The sequence below is a fragment of the Leptonychotes weddellii genome, chromosome 1 (genome assembly GCF_054177405.1).
Source record: "Leptonychotes weddellii isolate Sample4059 chromosome 1, ASM5417740v2, whole genome shotgun sequence".
Classification (NCBI taxonomy): domain Eukaryota; kingdom Metazoa; phylum Chordata; class Mammalia; order Carnivora; family Phocidae; genus Leptonychotes; species Leptonychotes weddellii.
In genome coordinates, this window is record NC_138369.1 from 16,618,063 (window position 1) to 16,636,040 (window position 17,978).

Sequence of the window (17,978 nt, forward strand, 5' to 3'; positions counted from 1 at the left end):
GGAGCACTGGGTGTTATGCACAAACAATGAATCATGGAACACTTCATCTAAAACTAATGATGTAATGTATGGGGATTAACATAAGAATAAAAAAAATAGCTGTCATTATCTAATAAAACATAATTTATTTAAAAAAAAAAACTAATGATGTATTGTATGGTGACTAACATAACATAATAAAATTCTTAAAAAATGCAGATTCTTCCACTCTGCCCAGAAGTCCTCTGAGTTCTTTCCTCTAGAAATTCTGATCCAGAAGACCTGGGATGGAGTCCAGAAATCTGTATTTTAATAAGCTGCCAGTTACTCCTGATAATAGCCAAGTTAGGAGAACCCTCACATAAGTCCCCGCTGGATTTGTCCATCTGTGTTGCATAGTACCTTTGACCGCTCCCCGGTTCTCCAGTGCCCTCCTAACTCATGCTTGGAACCTTCCCACCATCAAGCTGCCTCAGACCTCTGAGAGTCTGCACTTGGAGCACTCTCCTAGAATCCCCTTCTCTCCATCTCTAACTACCCCTCACCAAATGCTGAAAGCCTAGCAATATTGCAAGAATCCTTTACAGTATCTCATTTGGGCAGCCTATCCTCATCCCAGTAGAACTTGTCAGCAGCCCCTTTCTGTGTAATTATACCATTTTCACATTATGTTGCAATTTTGAGTTTATGTGTGTCTCTCTCCTAGTAGACTCAAAACCTTGAGGATAGGGAGGGACCATTTCATTTCTCTATTTCCCAGTATCTAGCTCAGTTTCTGAAATATGGTAGAGGCTAATGAGCACTTGTTGAAGTGAATGAAAAGGAGGGAAGAAGGCTGGAAAGAATCCTTGAATTGTAATAATAGTTATAAAAGTGTTCTTTGGAGCCCTGAAGTGTCTCATGGACAGGTGGTGATTAGGAGAAAGGCCTAAGTAGGGAGGATTCTTTCCCGCCTGTCCCCCCACCCCCCAATTCAACCAAAGTAGCTGTCTTTATCAATTTTTCATATATTGAACAGTGTGAGGTTTTGTTGAAAAGAAAAGCTGATACTAAAAATAAATTTGAAAACCACAGTACTGATTTGCCTTTATGAAACCCCTTTATGCATTTCTGCTCTTGTGCTTCAGAATGAAGTGGGAAAACTTGAAGAACTTGAGAAATAAAACCAAGTGATCTAAATTGGAAAATGAATCTGTGATGAAATACTGGAGATTTTTTAATCTGTTGGCTGTGCTATGTACTATGGCCTTGGGGCTACTTGTCTGTTTTTAAGCACCTGGGAGGTTATCACAAAAGAGATGCTAAGTAGTTGCCATCCATCTCCACAGAGGACCAAATGAGAAACATGAAGATTAAAATGAATGAGTTGAGAGAATTCTTCTGAAATTACTTGAGGAGAATGCTTGTATTTCCAAAACAGAGTCTTCAGGAAATATTCTCCCTAAGTATCAGAGACTATCTCTGCCTCAACATAGGCTGGTATCTTATTGGTGGTCACCAAACATTTGCTATAGGGATGCATGAATGCTATCCATGGAGATGTGTATGAGTGTGTGAATTAAAACTTTCATAAAATCAAGTGATCTTAAAATTAAGATACTATAAGACTTGCCACAGATTCAAATTATGGAATTCATTTGTAGCAACTTGCTCAATACTATGAAATTATGAAATTAATTTAACTTCATATACTGTTCATGCATAGCTCATCATAAAAACAACTAAATATGGAGAAGTTCTCTTATAATGTTGCTTATTGAAAAGTAAGAGTTTAACACCATCTCTTTTTTCTTTTGAAAGAATTGGAGTTTTCTCGCCCATATTGTTTAAGAGAAAACCTGACCTGTTGCTCTCATATAGAGGATGTTCGTAAAATCTCATTAATAAATTTTACTCTTTTGGCCACAGTTCCTTTCATACCTTTGGGAAATATGAGTGGTTGCTGTAGTTCTCATTGGCAAGAAGATTCTATCAGCACTTATCAAACTTTGCACAGACTCCATTGCCTTACATAAAAGCAGCTTGTGGGGTCAGATGTCTTCGGTCCCATTGGTATCAAAACACATAATAACATTTAAGCCTCTGAGAACTTCTAGAGGGTAAAACCTTGTTTAACTGTGTTTAATGCAGTATTTTCCACTTTTTTTGACCACTTCAGGAAACATTGGATAGGTATTTGCCTTCAAATAGTTTGAATGTTAGCAGAAAGCATCATTTGTTTATCATACCCATTGGAGAAGCTAGCAAAACAGGAAATAACTAGATGTGTACCCAAAGCCCTATGAAATGAGGAAAAAAAAAACCAGTTATTTTCAGTTTCACAAATTGTGAAGGCCAGGTGAAACCAGAAGCATGAAAGGCTCTAGGACATGTGAAGGTCTTGTGGGCACTATGAAAACTCAGGGGCCTCCTCCCGCTGTTGAGGAGAAAGGGAAGTTCTTGGGTTCTGTAGGGCCAGCAACCCTGTCCGCTCGGGAATTTGTTTTATGTACCCTTTTATCTTTGGACCAGAGCTTGATGTAGCCCCTCCAAACCATATACCCTTCTGTGGGTCTAGCAGCTCCAGCAGCAGTCTGCTTGGTAGATGTCTGTCCTTGAGAGATTGGTAATGTGATAGTGAGAGCAGTTGCAGGTGTTCCTTCAACAAAGAGTGCAGAAGTAATGATAAATTCTCTGGAAAAGACATAAACTTTCTAAAAATGTTTCTCTACTCATATACCAAGTTAAGAGCTAACTGAGTGGTTGTTAAATGCATATATACATGTTAGTTAGGATAGATAACTACAGTAACAGACAGAAAAATGTTACTTTGATGCTCTTATTTCCAGTTTCTTTGATACACCTCAACTTTCCATTACTAAAACTACTAACTTATTTGTATCTATACCTGTTGTTTCCTCCTTCCTTCTTTCCTTGATTCTCTGAGTTTCCCAAGGAGGTGGGAATCTCTTTTTCCTTTGCCAATTATTTTCTCTGTTTCCTCTGTCTTCAATATCTCACCATCTACAGACATTGTCCTATTAGAAGTAAATGTTGTTAGGTGTACCCCATCTTTTTTTGAAGTCAGGTTGTTGAACTGTAATTTACATGTAGTAAAATTCACTCTTTTTAATACATAGTTTGGTGAGTTTTGACAAATTTATAGTTGTGAAATCACCACCATATTCAAGAAGTAGAAGCTTTCATCACCCCAGAAAGTTCCTTCATGCACCTTTGCATTCAATCCCTGCCCTCCTTCCTCAGCCGTGACAGCTCCTGATCTGGTTTCCTTCCTTATAGTTTTGTCTATTCTAGATTGTAACATAAGTGGGGACATACAGTATATGGTCTTTTGTGATTGATTGGCTTCTTTCACTTAGCATATGTTTTTGAGATTCATCCATATTATTATACATATCAGTAGTTCTTTTTATTGTGAAGTAATATTGCATTGTATAGATATTCTATTATATGGATTGTCCTTTCATCTCCTGATGAACATTTGTGTTCTTTACAGTTCCTAGCTATTATGAATAAAGCTGCTATAAATATTCACATATGGGTCTCTGTGTGGACATAAGTTTTCATTTCTCCTAGGAATAAATACCTAGGAGTAGAGTGATTGGATCATATAATAAGTGTACGTTTAACTTTATAAGAAACTGTCAGACCGTTTTCTAAACTGGTGATACCATTTTGAACTCCCCTCAACAGTTTATGAGAGGTCTAGTTGCTCTACATTCTCACCAACCCTTGGTATATTTAGTCTTTAATTTAGCCATTCTAATAGGTGTGTAGTGGTATCTCACTGTGCTTTTAATTTGTATTTCTTTAATGATTAAGGATGTTTTCTTGAGCTTATTTGCCATTCCTGTATGTTCTTTGGTGAAGGGTCTATTCAGATCTTTTGTCCATTTTTAAATTGAGTTGTTACTTACAAAGAACTCTCAGAACTCCATAATATGTTCTTAATACAGTCCTTTCTTAGATAAGTGTTTGTAAATATTTTCTCAGTCTATAGCTTGTCTTTTTACTTTAACAGTGTCTTCCCAAGAGAAGATGGTTTTAATTTTGATAAAGTTCAGTTTATCATTTTGTTGTGATTCATGGTATTCACTTAATAATCTGAGATCAAAGATTTTTCTCTTTTATGCTAAATATGGAAATACAAATGTGAATAAAATACACAAAGGTACTTGTCTTCATTTTTCTCCTGTGTTTTCTTCTTATAGTTTTATAGTTTTAGCTCTTATGTTTAGGTCTATGATCCATTCAAGTTACTCTTTTGTAAGCAAGGATCAAAGTTTAGTCTTTTTCATATGGATTATTAAGCGTATTTGTTGAGATTACTGTGCTCCTTTACTGAATTTTGGTGCCTTTACTGACAATTAATTAAGTATAAACATATGTATTATTCCACATGTTAATAAAGACCTCCCTTGGGACGCCTGGGTGGCTCAGTCGGTTAAGTGTCCGCCTTCAGCTTGGGTAGTGATCCCAGGGTCCTGGGATCGAGTCCTGCATCAGGCTCCCTGCTCAGTGAGGAACCTGCTTCTCCCTCCGCCCCTCACCCTTGCTTGTGCTCTCTCTCTCTCTCAAATAAATAAATAAAATGTTTTAAAAAAAATAAAGATGGGCGCCTGGGTGGCTCAGTCGTTAAGTGTCTGCCTTTGGCTCAGGTCATGATCCCAGGGTCCTGGGATCGAGTCCCACATCGGGTTCCCTCCTCGGCGGGAAGCCTGCTCTCCCTCTCCCACTCCCGGGGCTTGTGTTCCTGCTCTCGCTATCTCTGTCTCTGTCAAATAAATAAATAAAATCTTTAAAAAAAATAAAGACCTCCCTCAACCCAACCTGCCCATTCAACTGTAAGTTCATCACTTCTACCTTTCCATAGCCATTTATTAAAGAGTAGCCTATGGGGCGCCTGGGTGGCTCAGTTGGTTCAGTATCTGTGTTCAGCTCAGGTCATGATTCCAGGGTCCTGGGATTGAGCCCCATGTCAGGCTCCCTGCTCAGCCTTGTCCTTCCCCAGCCACCCACCTGACCCCACCCCCAGCTCCTGCTCTTTCTAGCTCTCTCTCAAATGAATAAAGTCTTAAAAAAAAAAAAAAGAGTGGTCTAGACTTACTGTTTCTGCCTCCTCACTTCTTACTCCTCACACTGGGCTCTTTATCTACCATTCCACTAAAACAGTTATTGCAAGAATCACAGTAGTCTCTGTTCTGAACAGCCAGGGGGCACTCCTGTGCTTGTCTCATGTGATTCTCACTAGCCTTGGACTTCACTGACCCCCGCTTTCAGACAGTTTCTTCCCTTGACTAACGTAGCATCCCACCTCCTCCTTATTTTTCTATTTGTCGCCATATGTCTACTTTGCTAGTTCTACCTCTTTTTTCCTAAATATCAACGTCCCTCAGGATTCTGACCAAAGCCCTTTTTCCTGCTCCTTCTATGCACATTCTCTCCTTATTGCCATCCAACCCCCTGGCTGAAAAAAATCTCAAGTTTATATCTGGCCCAAATATTTTTTGAGCTGCATTTCTGCATATTTAATTGTCTACCAGGACCACAAGCGCTATGAAAAAAAGTACCTTGTATGTATCTTGTTCACATTTGTAGTCCCACATTTAGCACACAGAACTTAATAACTATTTGTTGACTAAATGAACAAATGAATACATGAACAAAGTAAGCAACCTGTGAAGTTGATATTATATCTTATAATTCTAGGACAGTATTTTAATATTGACATATATGTGGTGAGTACGTGACTGTGGGCACAGGAGAAGTAAATTACTTTCAGAATCATATATGTGGTCTTTGCCATGGCTCAGTTTTCCTGTTGCAGTTGATGGGGAGCCTTGGGATGAAGAGGTAGGAAACTGAGCCTGGGCAAGAGTGAGAGAGCGAGGAGACACCTCTCCAGATGTCACAAACACTGTATCTCTGGTTTTTTAATTCAGTAACTTACTTCAGGAGCTAACTTGTGTTGTTTGTGGAATAAAATGTTTTAATGGCCCTATTAAATTCTGATTGCAACTTTAGTTATAATACATTATTCTCTTTGACTTTTTGCTCAAATTTTTGTAAGTCCCTGTAACTTTTTTTTTCTTATTCCTGAAATGATTCTTAAGAGTTATATAGGAAGATGTAAATTGGGTAATGTAGATCTTTTTGGCTCGAGTATGGTGGATATTTTTATGATCTGAGTGTTCACATCAGAGAATGTATATGCTTTTTATGGGCCTAGCATTATGACTGGAGCTTTGAGGGTATTTGGAAAATAATAGAAGATAGTCTTAATTGCTCCTCTCAGGGAGCACACACCTTTAGGGAGATAAGAGTCACTACCAGCAAATAAACAGCAACAGCTGTTAGGCAATTTGTAGTGTCCTTTGCATGCTGCTTGGCAAGAAAAATAGTGTCCTGCCATTAGACATGTACTTTTGGCCTTTCCTGTCACTATGAGCTGTTCTGAAAGTGTTTAGGGCTTCTCTATAAATGCCCTTTTTATTTGTTCTGGAGCATGTGGTCCCTTACATTTTTCTGTCTCTCTCTCCTACATTTCAGTGAGCGGTTTCTGGTGAGACTGAACAAGAATGGTGGGCCAAGGAACCCAGAGAAGATAGAACGAATGTGTGCCCTTTTTACAGTATGTGCAAATTCTCTTTCCCTTCTCTGCTGTTGACTCTACCCAGGGGCCTGCTATGTGGATATTGTCACCCTGGAAACGAGCATTTATTCTTACCTCCCCACACACTGGGGAGATTAGGACTTGATTTATGTTTCTATCAGGTTTTAATGAAATATTTAAAGAAAACTGAAATCAGCTATAGTTTCTAATTGATTTTTTATTAAAGAAATATAATCAAGTACCTTTTACTAATGTAGATTTTAGAAGCTATTTAATATAACAGACAAAATCTGAAAGAAGTCTTTCTTACTATTCTTATTCAAGACCACTGGGAATTTCTCTGATGTAGAAGTATAGTTTCTCTAAAGGCATCCACCAAATTTACAGCTTTGCAGTTTTTTAGTGAGTGCATATAAAGAGAGACAAACTAAGTAGTTCTTCTCTCTCACATACCAAATAGAGGGTCTTTTCCTACTATGATCTATACTTTCATTTTTTCCCAATAACCATGCTGTCATTCATGGTCTCCAGGATCACAAACTCATCAGCTCAGAGAAGATGTAATAATCTGCTTCTAGAAAGTGCTCAGCCTCACAATACCACATTGCCTTGTATATTCTTCAAGTTGATTCTGATTTACTAAATGTTTTTTATTTAGTTTAAAAAAAAAAGGTAGTGTGCAGCTTTGTTTATTTCAGTTTATTTATTTGCTGAAGGAGAAAACAAGACCATGTTACAATTTTAAACCAGTTTTGACTCTCATGGAGTCTTTGATCTGCTTCAGTGCTACTGAGATACATTAAGACCCATTAACGCTGGGAGGTGTGATAGTCTCACAGTGCTACTGCCCTGGTGTGGGGTGCATGATTGATGGGTGACAGGTGTCTCAGAGCTTACAGTGTGCCTCTTAAACACAAATGAGATTTAGCTAGGCATCTTATATGTGACTTTCTCTGGAAGATAAAACTGGATTTTTTACCTGACTTCTTTGTTCATTTACTACAACTTTATCTTTCAAAACTTCAAACAACGTTAACTGCAGAATCAGAAGCCACTTTCACAGGGATAGCTTCTATTGAAAATGCTCCAAATGTACAGAAACATTTGTAAGTCTAGTTAAGCTAAAGTGATTTTTTTTTTTTTTTTTTACCCATCTTTGAGCTCATCATACAAACCTTAGGAGATAATACTGGAAGAAAGAGCAGGTAAAGCAGACCTATGAAGACAGTTAAGGGAATTAAGATGGTTTAGTCTGGGAAAAGCAACACTGTTCCTTCAGTAGGAAAAGAACAAGGGAAAGAGTACAAGTTGCAGTTAATGGGATTTAGGTTAGAATATTGGGAGAGATCTTCTGAAGTGAAAGTGTCTAAACATTGAGGTGGTCCTCTGGGGCCACCTTTCTGAAAACAGAAATAGAAAGAAATGAGATACCCATCTGTCTAGAATGCCTCAGTGACCTTAGAGGTTTTTCTAGATCCTGGTTCTCTAATAAAGCAGCAAAAGAAACCATTGCTTCCTTGTTCTTTGGCATTGTGGAAACAGAGCTGTGTGCATGTGCTATCTTTGAATATGATGAGTACAGTCCTTGTCTCTTGAAAAACGAACTTAATTATGATGATATTTGAATGTAATTACAGTAAATCAAAATTTTCATTTTGTAGCATTTTAATTATCTATATGGGCCTAGAGGCCTACGCTGTAGCTGTGACTTGATAAATCAAAGATGCACATAACATTCTTGTGCTCTTATTCTGCCACAATGGGAAGACACAAGGCTGCTAAAAATACCACTTCTGTAGTTCCCTTTGCGGTACAGCCCTGGATTGTTTTTTAAGATCCTAAAGAGTGATTTGAGAAATTTTTACAAAGCACATGAAATTTTTTCACAAGATTGTCTTAGCCAGGATTTTCGTGTCTTACTTTAAGCTATATGAAATAATAATTTTGGTGGAACCTATTTTCTCATCTAAGACTTGAGTGCCTCCTGTGGGCAAAAGGGGTTTTCCAGATTGACATACGTGCTACAGAGTTTGAGAGTAACGCACGAAAATGCAGCCACAGCTGTAGTCAGTGCCAACCTGATAGCTTACCTTAGCATCAAGAAGAGGGAAGCCTACAAACTGAGTGGTTTTGCAGGATTACTCAAGCAGACTTCAGAGCCACATTATAAACCAATCACATTATTCATGGCTCAACCTTGTTCTCTGTAAAATCTGGGTTTTTTCTGACCTTGTTAGATTTCAGAGCTTCCTGTCCAGGAAGAACTTTATCCAGAAGGAGGTGTTTCATATTTATGTGAATGCCTAATACAGTGAATATCTAATACAGTGATTTCCTAACTTTCATGATAAACAATGGCTATGTGTATGAGCGTGTGAGAGCATGTCTGTGAATTTACTTATTATTAGACATCCAGTGCTTCACACACAGTGCCTGGCAAATACTAAGGCCTCAGTAATGATTTAAATAAATGAATATGTTTCTTTTTTATTATATTTGAGTGACCAACTCAGAAAATGAACTTGTGTTGTTTTCCTTGCATTCATTGGCATTGTATTTTCTACATTTATTTATATCTTCTGCTTCTTTTATAGCATAAGTATGAATAAATCGGCTTTGTTATATATTTGTAAATCCCATTATCTCTACAGAAAAAGGGCAGTTCAGGCACAGGAAAGTGAGTTGACTTTTCCGTGTTTCAAATGGAACATCAGTAACTGAGTCCCAAGATGCTGAGCCCTGAGTCACTGCCCTATGACTACCGTATAGTTGGGCACCAGCTTTTAATTATGTAGGATTGGAGGGTATGCTCCAATGAGTAAATCTTAATTCAAACTCTGCTCACCAAATGAATGGTGGGAATCCCTCTTCCCATCTTGCTTTTACAGGTCTTGTGAGTATTTTAATGTGGGTAGCCACACTTGGTACTTAGTTGTGAAGAGTAAGTGTTTAGTAACTCTGTGGTAACTGTGTCTAACCATGCACTTATATTTAATAGGATAGCTTTCACATTGAAATTATGTGGGACTCTCAAATAATAATTTCACATAAAATGTTTTTTTTGCACTGATTATTCCCATTTTATATTTATTGACTTCAAATAAATTACCACAGAGAGTTCTGGGTACCATGTACAAAATGGTCAGAAAGGACCCCTACTCCATCTACTTGCAAAATACCATAAATTATATTTCCGTTTTCTTCCTTTCGTTCACTTAGAACCAAGAGAGAGGTCCTGTGCTCATGTGTACAACTGATCTGATTAGTGTTTGATCATCTTTGGTAACTGGCTTGAATTCTTAGATGTAGGAATTAATCATCATACTGGTTATTTGATAGTTTGGATTAACATAGTCCAAGCTATGTAGAAGGAACGATTTCACTTTGAAATGTGTCAAACATTTCTATATCTTTCAGTAAATAGACATGTTTAAATCCCCCCAAAAGCACATAAAAGTGGTAATCTGGGGTTGTTTTTTTTTCATTTTTATATGTATTTAGTAACCATTTTAATAAGTGTCAAAATACAGAGATATTTTGAGGGTATCATTTTAAATTCCATTTATAAATTAAAGGAAGTGGTGAAATGGAGCCTGAACCATCCTTTTTCAGTTTCAAAAGACAACTTTCATGTAAAAATATTTCTTTGTGATTCCAGAGTTACACATTTATTTTAAATTATTTTGTAACCTATCTCATTATAAGCATATTTCATTATTCCATCAAGAATTTGGTCAAATATCATAACCATCTAGAATCTAAAAGTTTCAATTTCACCATTGCACCTTACTTTTTAATGTCTCCTTTCCTTTCATATGTTTAGGACCATTCTACAGGGCAGAGCTGGGACTCCGGTAAGGCAAGCAAAGCACAGGATCCTGAGAGTAAGACCTCCTTTAACTTTGCACCCTGGGTGCCTTGCTTGCCTTACCCTAGTCCTAACCCTGCAACAAGATATAAAAATAAAGCAAACATGGGGACTCTGGATCTCAGAGCTCATTTGAAATTATAACTGTCACTTGCTTGTCCCTTTCCCTGCTTTTTTAAAAAGAGAAAAGCATCTGGAGCCAATCAAAAGATGGGAAGGACAGGGAACTAAGTACGGAACTTATCCTAGAAGCAAAAGGGAAATCTTGGGAAACTGTCCCATTAAGGACAGAGGTTATTCCATCAATCATCATTAATTCACAATAGTGTCTCTGAGTGAGCAGCAAGTTGACCTGGTGAGAAATCTGAAACAGAGTATATATTAAAGTTTTATTACTTTAAGTACAACATGTTAAAGTAAAATACATACCCATAAATGAACATTTTATTTCAAAATGTGTTCTAAACAAATAATTTAATGTATAAAATTCTTTTCATAACTTTAGTTTTAAAAATTACTGATTGGATCAGATTGTTTACTTAAAGGAAGCCCTTAGAATTTTCTGGATAAGATTATTTTCAGCTCTATACTTCAGTATAAATGATGCATATCTAAATTTAGAAATCGAGATCAAATTATTGAGGTTTCACTAAGGCCAAATTAGTCTCTTCTCAAGGGAACATATCTAGTGTATAATAATCAGTGTGGACCAAAGAATAAACATAAAATTAGTAAAGAGTAAACTTTCAGAATTTCAGTCATTAATAAGCTTATTGGTGTTTTCCCATTTTTTTCTGCATTGAACATTTGTTACAAAATGTTTTTTATGTGATGTTAGAATAAACATGGATAAGGCAATATTATGAAGATTTCTAATGTGAGAATTCTTGTAGATATTTGTTGGGTATTCTAAATAAAAGCTGGGAAAATATTATCAATAAAATAAACTTCGAGAGGCATATAAGATATTCACACTTTCACTGCAGGAATCTTATAAACACTAAACCACTATGTGCTTTAGTCCCCCTCCCCACCTATAACATATGCTAAAAGTAACAAAAGCAGATGATTATGAGGTTCGAAATGAAATTTTAATTATTTTCAGTATATTCCTTGCCTTAATTTACTTGTGTTTTTTTTTTCCTTAGGATCTGAGCAGCAAAGATATGAAGAGAGATTTATATATAGTTGCCCATGTGATACGAATAGGTACTGTTGACCTTATCCGTTCACATGACTAAAGACCAGCCCACTTTGGGATAAGTATCTACTACTATGTTTGAGCTTTATCATCTCCCTAGCTCTTATCTGTGATGCTAGGTCTCAGGATGAGAGTCTAGCTTGTAGCAGAACTCTACCTTAAGCTCAACTGCTAGGGTAGCTGAATTTGACATAAATGAAAGCGTTTTTTTTTTCACTTGAAATCTTCTGCTCCCTATTTGTTTTTGGACCCAAACTCTTTATTTCAAGTGGTCTGCTCTTTTGACATTCTTTCCATCACAGTGCCTTGCCTTTTGTACCAGCTTTTCCACTTCAGAGATCTTACAACAGGTTGCATGTTGCCATCTTAACAGGTGGTGAATGGCTTTTGCTGTGTTTTGTATCCAAAAGTATGTATGTGTGCTATTTTCCACAGAATGAGAGTTACTATCCTTACTGCAGTCAATATATGGTATTTCACTTTTACCCCACCCAATATGAAAAAAGTGAATTTTGCTACTGTTCTGTGGTTGATTTACTCACCCTTATTTCAAGCATATGGCGTAATTTGGGGGGCTATGACTAACCAAGTCTTCCTCCATAGGTTTGGGTTCTGGCATATCTTGTACCTTTTTGTCAAAGAATATTTTTTAATCCTTTGCCAACAAGACACCTGTTTTGCTGTACTTCCTAAGCATTTATTGAGGTTCCAGTTTTGCTCTTGCAAGTCCTCCACTGTAGGCACAGCCTTGGTAGGTGGGAGAAGCAAACTCCCATTCTTTCTGAGACAACTTTCGCTCCAGCAGAGGTTTAGGAGCAGCTTTGACAGCAAAATTTGGTTGGAAGAATAACACATTGTTCTTTGCATACATAGTTTTTACCTGGCAACTAAAAAACTCTGTATCCTTAATATGCCTAAGAAGTTTAAATCTAACACACTCGTTTTTCAAAGAAATTCATAAAACCACTGGTTCATTCTCATATGATTAATAAATGGACTATTGGTATTAAGGTAGATAATCAGGATGATTAATTGAATGTGGTGCAGGGCAAGAGCCCTGGCCAAAGGCCTGTTTGGCATTCCTCCACATAAATATTCTGCATCCTTGGATGGCTCCCTTCAGTCTTAAATTAGTCTTCCAATTTAGAGTATCTCTAAGGTGCCTATAGCTTTGACATCCTTGGATGACAACCAGGTGATACTGGAGAGGAGCCTGGAGTTCTCAGTCTGACTGGTATGTTCTGCTGTGCTCCAGGCCGGATGCTCCTGAATGATTCAAAGAAAGGCCCTGCTCACCTGCACTACCGGCGACCATATGGCTGTGCGGTCCTAAGCATCCTGGATGTTCTACAGTCACTCACAGAATTAAAGGAAGAAAAGGATTTTGTTCTTAAGGTTTACACGTGAGTAATAGAGATCAGAAATATTAATAATTTACAACATAAGACATTCCAGCCCTACCCTTGACAGCAGCAGTGCTCAAGCTTTGTGGGACACAGAACCACCAGAATATGTAGGATAGGGAGTTTTTTAAAAATGTAGAGATTTTGATCTAAGGTCTATATATATAAGTTTCCCAGGTGATAAGTTTCCCAGGTGATTCTGAAGCAACTGAATTTGGAAACTTTTATCCTAAACTAGAAGTCTGGTAGTATAGACTTCTGTACTACCTCCTCTATCTAGGACTAACCAACATTATTATACATTTACAGGAAAACTAATAATGTAATTTCTCATGTGTTTTGGATATAAAAGTATCTTCTTTGTCTAATACTTGCCCCCCAGATATGGTAACTGAGCTAGGTACCAATGCAAATTGCTTCAAAGAATGATCATGAGTCAAATTGAGGAAAAGCAAGTTTTTCTGAGGAGCTGTGGTTTCACTCTTCACTTTTGTGACCACAGATCCATAAGTCACACCCAACTGGTCATGGCATTATTTTTAATGTTCATTAACCAGAGGACCTACCTTATAGAAGCAGTGCATCTCCTCCTGATTCTTATTAAACAATAGAAAAAAAATGAATGAAGAAAAGGAACAGAATTCAGGCATATCATCTGTCTTTGCTGATACAGACTTAGGAATAGTAGTGCTGAAACATGATCTGTGATGAGTTTAGTGAGTTTTTAAAGTAAGTGTTTCTAACTATGAGAATTTTTTTAAAAAAAAACATCTGTCCTCTTTTGGTTTTAACCCAGTATTATTTTTCCAAATGAAATCTGATATTGTCCATCACCATGTTAATGTATCTTCACCATAAATATTGTATGAATATTCTTCTGTATTATCTGTTCTGACTCAGGCAGGAAATAAACTTAATTCACAATTATACTTAATTTGGGCCTTTGTAGATTAACCACATTTTATTAATTTCAAAATAAAAGTCCAGACCTCCTTATTACCTATTTTTGCCTTAAGCACTGTTCTGTTCAGAGTTGTGTACTTTATGGGATGAGGATCTTCCTTTGGAATAGTAGCCTACAAAGGAAATTTTGGTGGGTTTTCTCTTCCTTTCATGCATCAGTCACAGACTTTCTCCATATCCCAAATCTCTTCATTGATGGCTGATGGGAACTGCTTTTTGATATACTTTCCTCCCTTTGAAAAGGACTAAACAGGAATCCAAAATCATCATCATTATCCTCTTACTCCACTCTGTCCTTCCCAAGGGCAAAGGGTTTATAGGTAGCACTCCCAAATTGCATCTCTTTGCATGTATCAGCTATTCCTTGCTTCACTGCAAATTCTCATTGTGGATAGGGGCTTGCTCAGCATCCCTCTTGAAATCATGCTGTCAGGCTTAATTGGCCTAATTGCTTCTAAAACAACAGAAGATCATTATCAAAAAAATTTTTTTTGAAGGACTAATAGAATCAAAATGTAGGATAATTTTTCCACTTGAAAACAGTAAAATTGTCAAATAGAGTTCCAACTGCATGTTTGCAAAATTGATTTTGTGCACAGTATGGAATTCCTCTAGGATTAGTGTTTTAAATCCACATCAGCACAGTGAATCCAGCCCTTAAGAGAAGCAATATTTTCCAATAAGCTTCATGGCACATGTTTGTTAGATTGAATTAGAAGCTTTAAAGATTTAATAATTGTTATTAATAGTGCTTTAGCCTCTGTTAGGACAGGATTTTGCAAAGATAAAAGACCCCTTGTATAGTTTTAATCAATGAATTGGCAAAATATCTCATTAGTTGTTAACATTCTCATCATTTCTTTTATTATTCAGTCAGCCTCAACCAGCGAAGATTCAAGCTCCTGGGTGTCTCTTGCCAAAGCCATTCCTCTGGCTTAATAGATGTTGTTTAATATCATGTGTGTGTGTAGTGAAGGTCCCATGTTGTTTTAAGAAAATCTCAAAAAGAAGCTAGGGCGTGAAAACTAGGTTGCTTCCTAATGAGCCAAAAGCCTGAAAAATCACAAATAAATCATCACTCTATGCAATTCAGTCTGATATAGATATCATATGTTTCCTCTTGGACAGAGGGACTAGGGTCACAGGCAGGCACAGGGCATGTCGAACCTGGAGCCTAGGACACAAAAGGAGAGGAGTGCTACAAAGCTAAAGCCAACACTAAGGTGAAGTCAAGGTGCCGTAAATAATGCATGTGACCAAACACAAGATGTTTCTGCATATGCAGTGACTACTCTCCAAATTCACAGTGTGACACAGCCTAAATAAACATTTTTAGGCCAACCTTAATGAAATAGATAATAACTACTTAGAATATTAAATCTATTGTGTTAGTTATATTTTAAATCATACTATATAAAATGTATATTACCCATTACATATTCAAACACATGTTATATAAAATTGAGACAAATATTACATTTTCCCCATTCTCATGTGTTATGAGAAAATTTTTTTCAAATTCTTCATATGCAACCATGTCATCAGGATTTTGTCAACATGAGAGCCACTTTCTGAGTCATCTGACACAGTTTTCCAAGGCATGGTCTTTCACTTCCATCAGGTTGGTTTTGATCTATCACTCTTTGAATCCTTGATGATGCGTTCACTAGAAGTTCATCTTGAGGCTCAATTACATTTTTGCTGAATATTTGGACACTTGCTGTTTCTGTGTCTTTATTTGTCCTGTAGGCCCATGTATGTGACCTTAATAATAGAGCTGCTTACTATGCTACTTTTAAGGTGAGCTTTACAATAACATCCAGCTCTTCAATTTGGAGGTCATACCCAAGGGTAATTACTAAATCTGTGTAGTTTTGCTTTTAAAAAAGAAAAAAAAAAGGTCTTTAACCAATTCTGTCAGATAAGTTTTATAAACATCTAAAACTTGCATTGATTGAGATAATTTCAGGCTATGTAACTTACCCAAAGTACTACTGTGACATTCAAAATAAAGGGATTCAGAGAATGCCCCACAACATGACAGGATTTGTGAGGGTGGAAATAAAAGGTGGCAATCTCTTCTCTTATGTGATGACTGGAAAGGACCCTATCCTTATATTTGAGGTAGACACACATTTCCTCTGAACACTGACTTTGGGGTCTTTGTTTCATAGCCACCTTATCCATGAAACTGCCTCAAGTTGAGAGTACTTGTTTAGGAGCCATTCTTAAATGGAGACCTGTTCTTAAATGAGTGAAGGGTCATTCAGCCTTCCTCATTTTAGTAGAGAAAAGAAGGCTCAAGTGTTTATATATATAACAACGTCAAATGAAAATACTGCTTCTCACTTGTGAGTCAGTTAAGGAAGTAGCTCATATTTCTCTCTCTCCTAGCCTAGGCCTTCCCAATTTTCCATGGATCATCATCCACCCAGGACTGTTATCTGCTGTGTTTGTTGTCAGTGTATGAGCATCTGCACCAAATGTCTGCTCAGGCCATTACAAAGAAGACCTAAATCTAGTAGGTCAATGCCCATGGAACTACTCTGTTTTGACTTGCAGTGCCCACCATCTCTAGCCTTAGAGCCCAGTTAGATTTGTTTGTGTGTTAGTGCTGCTGCAAAGCAGAATTCATTAAATAATGGGCCAGAGTAAAGAAAGTCAGCTCAGGAGACTCCAGTTCATGTAGAGGTGAAAAGGCTCACAACTCTAACACAGATATAAGTGTTGGCACATTGAGGTCCTAAGTATTCTCTGCCACAGGCTTGGAAAACACACCTGCGTTCTCCATTCCTTTTCTGTTGTTCTGCTCCTCCAGGAAAGTCACATTGAAAGAATGAGGGCTCTAAGAGTAGACAAACACAAAACCACCTTCATATAACAACTTTGTTAACTGGTTTAAAGTAGTCAGTGTTATGTATGATCTCTTCTTGTTTTTTTTTTAAGATAATACTTTCATCTATTAAATAGATGGATAGATTAGATAGATGAGGTGGTTGGTAAACAGAAGCTGTGAGATTTGGAAAAATCACCCTAATTCCCTGAACTTCAATTTCCTCATCTACAAAATTGAAAAAAAAAAAAAAAAAAAAAAAGGAATAACGTAATATAAGAAACCACAAAAAAATATCCATAGAAACTAGTGAATCAAACAGGAAAAAGGTGGTAAATAAACAAGAAGACCAGTGGTTCAGGAAATGAGGTCTAACCAAATAATGGGCATACTGCCTGCCATCTAAAAAGGAGTTTCCTGTATTTTTTTTTGCTAGTGACTCTTGGTTACAGGTAAGCTCCACCTTTACATCTAAACTGCAAATCCTATATAATTCCATGCATAATATCTTAATTACCCCATGGTACTCACATGAAATTTCCCATAGTCCATGTACTTCAGTTTAAAGGAAGTTGACCAAATTCAGCCTTCTTAACTGGTGAGAGAAGGCAACACCAGAGCTCACGTGTCCTTGCGAACATCTCTGCCTCCAGCTTGCAAGAGTCCAGAAAGCCCCTTTTTTTCCTCCACAGGGATAGAAAGAGCATTTTATACTGATACATGGTGGAATTTATAGTGGAGATCTAATTGTCATGACCCTTATGCATATAATAATGACTCAAAATTACTATAGTCAATTTATTAGAAATACAAAGAGAGCATAAAAGTACAATAAAAGCAAGAGACTTTAACATGCCTCTTGACACACAGGAAGACAAAAATGAATAAGGATGGAAATATTTAAATCAGGTAAATAACCCTGACTTAGAGAATCTGACTAAGGTTGATGTGACAGATACTAACAGTCAGCACCTTTGAACGCTCACCATGGGCTGTCATTACCCCTCTTTTATTGATAAGGAAACAGGCACAGAGTGGTGAGGCATGTGTTTGAGCAGCCTGATTAAGAGACTATGCTCTTAACCTCTTGCTCTCCTACCTCCAGATAGGGTGAGCAT

At 37.1% G+C, this 17,978-nt stretch overlaps 1 protein-coding gene across 1 annotated transcript in view; it reads left to right on the top strand.

Moving 5' to 3' along the window:
* DOCK3 (dedicator of cytokinesis 3) overlaps window positions 1–17,978 on the top strand; it is a 162,015-nt gene that overhangs the window by 33,007 nt on the left and 111,030 nt on the right. Inside the window, exons 3-5 of the mRNA XM_081818562.1 lie at window positions 6,529–6,610; window positions 11,609–11,669; window positions 12,917–13,064. Coding sequence (XP_081674688.1) covers window positions 6,529–6,610; window positions 11,609–11,669; window positions 12,917–13,064 — 291 coding nt within the window. The remainder of the gene's footprint in view (window positions 1–6,528; window positions 6,611–11,608; window positions 11,670–12,916; window positions 13,065–17,978) is intronic.